Source organism: Cupressus sempervirens, chromosome 1 (genome assembly GCF_028749045.1).
Source record: "Cupressus sempervirens isolate cs-2001-9-10 chromosome 1, ASM2874904v1, whole genome shotgun sequence".
In the NCBI taxonomy this organism is placed as follows: Eukaryota; Viridiplantae; Streptophyta; class Pinopsida; order Cupressales; family Cupressaceae; genus Cupressus; species Cupressus sempervirens.
In genome coordinates, this window is record NC_143118.1 from 236390587 (window position 1) to 236399009 (window position 8423).

The 8423-nt window shown below is 37.0% G+C and overlaps 1 protein-coding gene across 1 annotated transcript; it reads right to left on the bottom strand.

Moving 5' to 3' along the window:
* Positions 1–465: 465 nt before the first annotated feature.
* LOC149577034 (amine oxidase [copper-containing] gamma 1-like) lies at positions 466–7782 on the bottom strand. The gene is made up of 6 exons (XM_089795692.1): positions 7718–7782; positions 7521–7575; positions 6685–7041; positions 5961–6033; positions 910–934; positions 466–664 (listed from the first exon to the last, which is right to left on the bottom strand). Exons 1-6 carry the CDS (start codon positions 7780–7782, stop codon positions 466–468), a joined length of 774 nt encoding a protein of 257 aa, XP_089651818.1.
* Between the last annotated feature and the right edge of the window lie 641 nt (positions 7783–8423).

Here is an 8423-nt window from a genome sequence, read left to right on the forward strand (position 1 = left end):
GTCAAATTAGATGCAATGTCCTTATTGAAAACTATGTCTCTGAGAACTTTATTTGTAAAATCAGAAGCAATGTCCTTATTTCTTTATAATGCCTATACCACCTTGATTGAGAATTTGAGAATTTTATTTTTTTTCACTATAAGATGAATTTGTGGATTTAACTGAGTATACATTAATAGACTTGAATTAAAATTTGACTACTCTACAACTTTCAGAGCAGGTGGAAAGGTGAAAATGTTCATGAGGATGACATTACACATATTGGAAGGTCCATTTAAGTGCTTATGTCATGGACTTTGTCATTAAAATAGTACCTTCGACCGTTTGTATAACATTTTTATCCACAATATAAAAATGGTCATTTTTTATCATACGATAAAGTTGTGGATTTAACAAACATGACCTTAAATTTGGCTCCTATACTTCTTTTAGTGGATGATGAAAAGGTGAAAATGTTCATGGAGCTCACATTGAACATGTTGGAAGGTCCTTGTCAGACATGGGTGCAGTCCTCATAATAGGATTTCTTTCAAAGAAGTTTGTTGGCTTCAGTTCAAAAGCAGAAGAGACTATTGGCATGATTGTGTAGTCCTCTTGGCAAGGAAGATGATGGAAGCCCATTGTGTACCAGAGTACAATGTCCTTTTTCTCAATTGGGTGATCCCTGAAACACAAAATCATAAAGAGCTTCATATAAAGATTGGGTCCCTTTTATAAATTGAGTCTGATAAGTTTGGTTATTAAAACTTAATAGAAATTTGGGGAAAGTGATTCTTACATTTGAGATTTGAGTAAGTTCAACTTATAGAAACTAATTCAATGCAATTCAATCTATAGAAATACACTAATCTGTTTGTGTCCATGAAAAAATCATTGTAAATGTATGGATTCCATGGTATTCAAACTTACCTGTCAGACCATGTAGCCAAAGTGTTAGATTGTGGTGACTGATCAGGAAAGTATTGTACATACTTCATAAATAGTGGAGAAATTTTTTTTTTGGAAGTAGCCGACATATTATGGCCGACATGTTATAACCCTAAAGCGGTTTAATACTTGTATAAAAGGGGCTTAGGGTTGGGTATTTTTCATATGTGGTGATACAAAATTGGTTCTTGTGGCGGTATTGAGCTGTAAGGGATTATGGATTGTAATCAGGTTGTAATCACTGGATTGTAATAAGATCGGACTTGCTGTTTGGTGGACGTAGCCCAGGGATTGGGTGAACCACGTTAAATCTTGGTGCCTTGTGTTTATTTCTGTGTGTTCTATTATTTTTTTTTATTGGTTATATTTGCATGTAGTTTTTATTTCTATCCATGATTTTTTCCTAACAAGTGGTATCAGAGCAAGGTTGTCTTTCAGTTATCCTCTGCAGGAAAGTCTCACGGTTAAGTGGGAGTCTCACAGTTGAGTGGGAGCGATGGCAAATGAGGGTAAGTTGAGGGTTGACAAGTTTAATGGGTAGAACTTCCAGTTATGGAAGATGCAAATGGAAGACTATTTATATCAGAAGGATTTATGGAAGCCGTTGGAAGGAAAAGCCAAGAATCAAGAAACTATGTCAGAGGCTGAATGGGATCTTTTGGATAGAAAGGCACTCGGAAGCATTTGGTTATGCTTGGCACCATCGGTGGCATTTAATATTACAAAAGCAAAGACGACAGAAGATTTGATGAAAACCCTAGCGACATTGTATGAAAAGCCCTCCGCTTCAAATAAGGTATTTCTCATGAAGCGTTTATTTAATATGAAAATGGCAGAAGGTGGATCTGTTGCAGATCATTTAAATGAGTTTAATACTATTACTAGTCAATTATCTTCTGTGGGTATCAATTTTGATGAAGAAATTAGGGCTCTCTTGATTTTGTGTTCTTTGCCTGAAAGCTGGAATGGCTTGGTAATGGCGGTGAGTAATTCTGTTCCTGGATCTAGTACCCTAAAATATGATGATGTGATCGGTGTTATTTTTAGTGAGGAAACTCGTAGAAAATCCTCAGGTGGATCTACATCAGGAAGTGCTTTAAATGCACAAAGCAGGGGTAGAACGACTGAAAGAGGAAGTAACTCTGGAAATCGTGGGAAATCAAGAGGAAAGTCAAAGGGGAGGAGGTCTCAATCGAGAGGACCAAATGATTGCTGGTACTGTGGGAAACCAGGGCACAAAAAGAAAGATTGCTGGACTCGAAAGAAAAATGAAGGAGATAAATCAGATGGAGACAAAGAGGCAAATGTGGTAAGTAACAAATCCGAAGAGGATGCTTTGCTTCTGTCTTTAGAGAATGTTGATGATTCATGGGTTTTAGATTCTGGTGCTTCATTTCATGCTACACCTCATAGAGGTTATTTCATTGATTATGTCCAAGGGGATTTTGGGCTTGTTTATTTGGGGGATAATGAACCCTGTCAGATTGTTGGAAAGGGAAAAATTAAGATTAAGTTGCAGAATGGGAATCATTGGCTACTACATGAGGTAAGACATGTTCCAAAACTAAGTAGAAATTTAATTTCAGCAGGGCAACTCGGTGATGAGGGTTGTGTAGTTACTTTTAATGATAAAAATTGGAAGGTTTCAAAAGGTTCCCTTGTAGTAGCAAGAGGTGTGAAAGTAGGCACCTTATATCTTTGTAGAGGTCATATTGTTCCTTCTACTTTGATTGTTTCAGAGAAAAATGAATATTCAGGAACAATTACTACAGTTGAGCAGGGAGAACAAATAGCTGCTATAGATTCTGATACAGCGCTGTGGCACAATAGACTTGGGCACATGAGTGAGAAAGGTATGAAAGTACTTCATTCAAGGAAAGCTTTACCAGGTCTAAAATGTGTGAATATGGATTTTTGTGAAAGTTGTGTGTATGGAAAACAAAAGAGAGTGAGTTTTGTAAAGACAGGGAAGGAAAACAAAAAGGAGAAATTAGAGCTTGTGCATACAGATGTATGGGGACCAGCTCAGGTATCTTCCCTTGGTGGCTCTCATTATTATGTTACATTTATCGATGACGCAACTAGAAAAGTATGGGTTTATTTCCTTAGACAGAAATCTGATGTATTTCAAACTTTTAAGAAATGGAAATGCTTGGTTGAAAATGAGACTGGTAAGAAATTAAAATGTCTCAGATCTGATAATGGTGGTGAGTATTGCAGTCATGAATTTGAAGATTATTGCTCCACTAATGGTATTTGTAGACAAAAAACTGTTCCAAGGACTCCATAGGAAAATGGAGTGGCTGAATGCATGAACAGGACTATAATGGAGCGCGCAAGGAGCATGAGGTTGCATGCTGGGTTGCCCTTACACATGTGGGCGGAGGCTGTCAATACTGCAGTATATTTGATTAATAGAGGTCCCTCTACTCCTTTGGGCTGTGGTATTCCAGAGGAAGCATGGACTGGTAAGAAGGTGAATTATTCTTTTCTCAAGACCTTCGGTTGTGAAGCTTTTGCTCATATAGACTCTGAAAATAGAACCAAGCTAGAAGCTAAATCAAAGAAATGTGTCTTTGTTGGATATGGCATTAATGAATTTGGCTATAGGCTTTGGGATTTTGAAAATCATAAAATTATAAGAAGTCGGGATGTCATATTCAATGAAAAAGTGTTGTACAAAGATCTGTTGCAGCAACATGAGAAGAAAGAAGATGATTATGTAGTGTTGGATGATACTCCAAAAGCTGATGTTCTAGCCATTCCTCATGATGTGCAACAACTGCAACAACAAATACCACACACACCAATGAATGTTAGATGATCAACAAGGCCAATTAGACCTCCACAAAGGTTTTCTCCCTCTTTGTATTCTATTTTACTTACTGATGTTGGTGAACCTGAAAGTTATGATGAAGCTGTGCAGGTGGATACTAAGATTCAGTGGGAGTCTGCAATGAAAGATGAAATGGACTCTTTGCTGAAAAATAAGACATGGGATTTGTGCAAGTTGTCTGCAGGTAAAAAGGCTTTACAGAATAAATGGGTTTACAGGTTGAAAGAAGAGGAAGGAGGTAAGAAAAGATTTAAGGCCAGGTTAGTTGTAAAACGATTTGCACAAAAAAAGGGAATTGATTTTGATGAGATATTTTCTCCTGTTGTTAAAATGACTTCTATTCATACTATTTTAAGTCTTGTGGCTACTGAAGATTTGCATTTAGAGCAGATGGATGTTAAAACAGCCTTTCTTCATGGTGATTTGGATAAAGAAATATATATGGCTCAGCCACAGGGTTTTGAGGTCAAAGGTAAGGAGAACTTAGTGTGCAAATTGAAGAAAAGTTTATATGGCTTGAAGCAAGCACCTCGGCAATGGTATCTGAAATTTGACAGTTTTATGCATGAGCATGGATATAATAGGTGTCATTCAGATTACTGTGTTTATTTTAAGAGGTTGGATGATGATAGCTACATTATTTTATGTTTATATGTTGATGATATGCTTGTAGCTAGGTCTAACATGGATCATATTAAGGGGCTGAAACGCCAATTAGCACATGCATTTGCTATGAAGGATTTGGGGGCAGCAAAACAAATCCTTGGTATGAAGATTTGCAGAGATAGGAAGAACAGAACATTGACACTATCTCAAGCTGACTATGTTGAGAAGGTGCTACAACGTTTCTCTATGGAGAATGCTAAAGCTATCAGCACACCTTTACCTGGTCATTTGAAATTGACTAAGGAGATGTGTCCCAAGACACAGGAAGAGGAGGATAAGATGTCCAAGGTACCCTATGCTTCAGCTGTAGGAAGTTTGATGTATGCTATGGTATGCACTAGGCCAGATATTGCACATGCAGTGGGAGTCGTTAGCAGGTATATGAGTCATCTAGGTTTTGAGCATTGGAATGCTGTCAAGTGGATTCTCAGATATTTGAGAGGAACATCCAATAAGTGTTTACACTTTGGGGGCTCTACTACTGATTTACAGGACTATGTTGACTCAGATTTGGCTGGGGATATTGATACCAGGCGGAGTACTACAGGTTATGTCTTTACTGTTGGTGGGGCAGCCGTGAGCTGGGTTTCTAGACTACAGAAGATTAATGCTCTCTCCACTACAGAGGCAGAGTATGTTGCTGCTACAGAGGCAGCCAAAGAGATGATATGGCTTCAGTTCTTCTTGGAAGAATTGGGACATCCTCAGAAGGATAATTATTTGTTCACAAATAGTCAGAGTGCCATTCATCTTGCTAAGAATTCAGCTCTGCATTCTAAGACCAAACACATACAGTTGCGGTACCATTTCATTCGGTCAGTTTTGGAGGATGGACAGTTAAAGCTGGAGAAGATACATACCAATGAAAATCCAACAGATATGTTGACAAAGGTTGTAACAAGGGAGAAGTTGAACTCCTCTTCAGCTTCAGTTGGTCTTTTAGACTAAATGTGACTAAAAGAACAACAGAGTCCAGGGTGGTTTGATCCAGTGGGAGCCCCATGCGATAGTTGTATTGCTCCAAGATCAATCTCCAAGTGGGAGATTGTTGTTTAGTGTGGAGCCTGATCAGTCCCCAAGTGGGAGATTGTTAGATTGTGGTGACTGATCAGGAAAGTACTGTACATACTTCATAAATAGACGGGTTAGGGGCATCGCCCCGAAATTTTTTTTCTTGGAAGTAGCCGACATGGTAGCCGACATATTATGGCTGACATGTTATAACCCTAAAGCGGTTTAATACTTGTATAAAAGGGGCTTAGGGTTGGGTATTTTTCATATGTGGTGATACGAAATTGGTTCTTGCGGCGGTATTGAGCTGTAAGGGATTACGGATTGTAATCAGGTTGTAATCACTGGATTGTAATAAGATCGGACTTGCTGTTTGGTGGACGTAGCCCAGGGATTGGGTGAACCACATTAAATCTTGGTGCCTTGTGTTTATTTCTATGTGTTCTATTATTTTCTGTTATTGGTTATATTTGCATGTAGTTTTTATTTCTGTCCATGATTTTTTCCTAACACAAAGTATCATCACCTTGGCTTTGATAAGAATATAGCGCACTAGCCCACTCCTCACTATAGTTGTATGGAGTTATCCATATCTAATACATGAAAAAGTGTTCAGTGCCATCAAGCAAGGTAGATTTGGACTTAATGTTTAGTTTTGATTATAAATAAACTTCAATAGAAACAATGGACAAAAATAGGCATGGCCAACTACAGTGCACAATTTGGTTTTGGCCACATATACCAACATTAATTTCAAAAAAAAATATAAGAGATGAAATTCAAATTCTGATTGGGTTCATCCCATAGTGTTTTGGTTTTATGATGGTGATATTGTTGTGACCATAAATGCTCAAACTCTTGTTGGCTCATTGTGATCGTAGTTTTGTACCTTTAACAATCTAATGTGCTAGTAGGTTTGAGCATCAATATTGATAATTGGGAATGAGGTTCATTGTTTATGGCCTCACTAATTTATAGATCTAGGTCAAAAGCATTTCATGTTTCATGTATTGGAAGAGTGTCATGCCAACATCACTGGTCACCTTCAATGCTCTAATGTGCTCACAGGTTTGAGCATCGGTATTGATAATTTGGGATGAGGTCCCTTGTTTGTGACCTCACTAATTCATAGCTTAGGTAAAAAAACTTTCATGTAAGGGAAGGGTTCCATGCTAGCATCACTGATTACTAAAAAAGTTCACCAACATTTAAAAGAAAAATAAAATTCAAAGTCTGGTACAGACCTGGTTGTTAGTGAAGGAACCTCGGAGTTGAGGAGGATCATTGTGATCAAGCAAGCTTGCAGCTGTGCCCCCAGGGACAATTTTGTATCCTACTAGATTTCCTATCTTTGTCTTCCTCAATGGATTGATCATATGAAACTTGGATGGATGATAGAGGTTTAGCTTAATTTGAGCATCCTTCTCTATTTTGGCAATGTGTATCTCTGTTGTCCAGAAAATTTTCCTTGGATTTGATCCATCCTTCACCCTATGCTTTGCCATCTTCACCTGAACAAAGGAGTTGTCTCTACCATCAATATCCATGTCCAAGTAGAATGTCCAGAAATGTTCATGGATAACACCAATTATGTAAAGAATCTACAAATACCAAGAGAAAGAGAAAATCATAGGAATTTCGTGCAAATAGTTTATAGACAACATAGATATCTAGAATAGAAATCAACTCATTCATATGTGAAGGTAAAAATAATTAAACAACACAAAGAGAGTGAGGAGATGAGAACAAGGCAATTTCATTGATTCTGAGGCATTGAACCAGTTTCACTAGATCAAAAATAGCAACAAGAATCAAAGGAATTTCTCCTTTGTATTTAACTTTCAAAATGAGAAGGAACCTCTTGAAAATGAGGAATATGGAGCTTTTATTCCCCTTGAGACTGGTGAGGAGGCTTAAAACTAGCAACATATTCTGGAAGAATGTGTGTATTCATGTGAGTGCTCCAAATAATGTAATGCTTTGTAATGGCGATATCGTTAATGCAGGAATCAAACTTTTCACAACTCAGATGAAACTGAAGAGAACCAAGGGGAACTTCCTCAACATTCCCCAAAATAACTTGGCACAACACAACATACCATTCCTCATTAATGTGCAGGTTTGAAAATGGAACACTATAAAGAATAAGCAATAATAGTAAGTCAAACATTCCTTCTTAAATAAAGAATATGTGTATTAAAGGAAAGAATATTCTGGAATTCAAACATTTAAAAAAATCCCCACCAAGACATCATCTTTGAACATAATCTTTCATACCTCAGGTAGGAACAATCTTCAGGAGCAAGATAAACACCAACACCATATGCCAGACCACCATTCATTAATCTATTATTGCTAAAACCATGTATTATAATTGATGATATACTTGTGAACATACAACTTCAAGTATCAATAGATAAGTCCCTAACTAAGAAATTTAGAACCATGTACTTCATAATTACCATAACAGAATAAGTAGACTCTAGCAAAAATACTAAGAGCATTTTACTCTTGGAATATGAGATGAACTAAGTACTTCAGTAACATCCTAAAAACTTCTCAAATATAAACATTAAAATGGATCACAAATCTCAAGATTCATAAACCCAGGGATGCAGACTGCTCTTCCAGTTAGACACACCCTCTGGAAACCATAGGGCAATTTCTTTCTTTGCACTTTCCACTGCATCATTACCATGGATGACATTCTTGCAAGCATTGTATATTATTAGAACAATAGGATACAATTTTTTAAAACAATCCAAAAAAAAGTTTCCCAAATTGTTATAAACATTGAACCTGAATCATTTCCTACATCAACTAGACATCTACGATTATACTTTTATGAACTTTTATGAATTAAAATCAAACACTTCCACTGGAAGTCAACATTAACAACAACAACAAAATAGATCACAAATTGCACTATCAGTTACACATAGACATCAAAAAACATGTCGAACATCTCTTGATTTTAAATATA

Excerpts from the sequence above, each read along its gene's own strand:
- LOC149577034 (XM_089795692.1), bottom strand. The coding sequence starts at position 7,782 with ATGAATGGTGGTCTGGCATATGGTGTTGGTGTTTATCTTGCTCCTGAA. Across the intron at positions 7,042-7,520 it reads GGTATGTTGTGTTGTGCCAA|ATTCTTTACATAATTGGTGT; the intron begins GTTATTTTGGGG and ends TGGTATTTGTAG. Across the intron at positions 6,034-6,684 it reads GTTCCTTCACTAACAACCAG|ATATGGATAACTCCATACAA; the intron begins GTCTGTACCAGA and ends TTCATGTATTAG.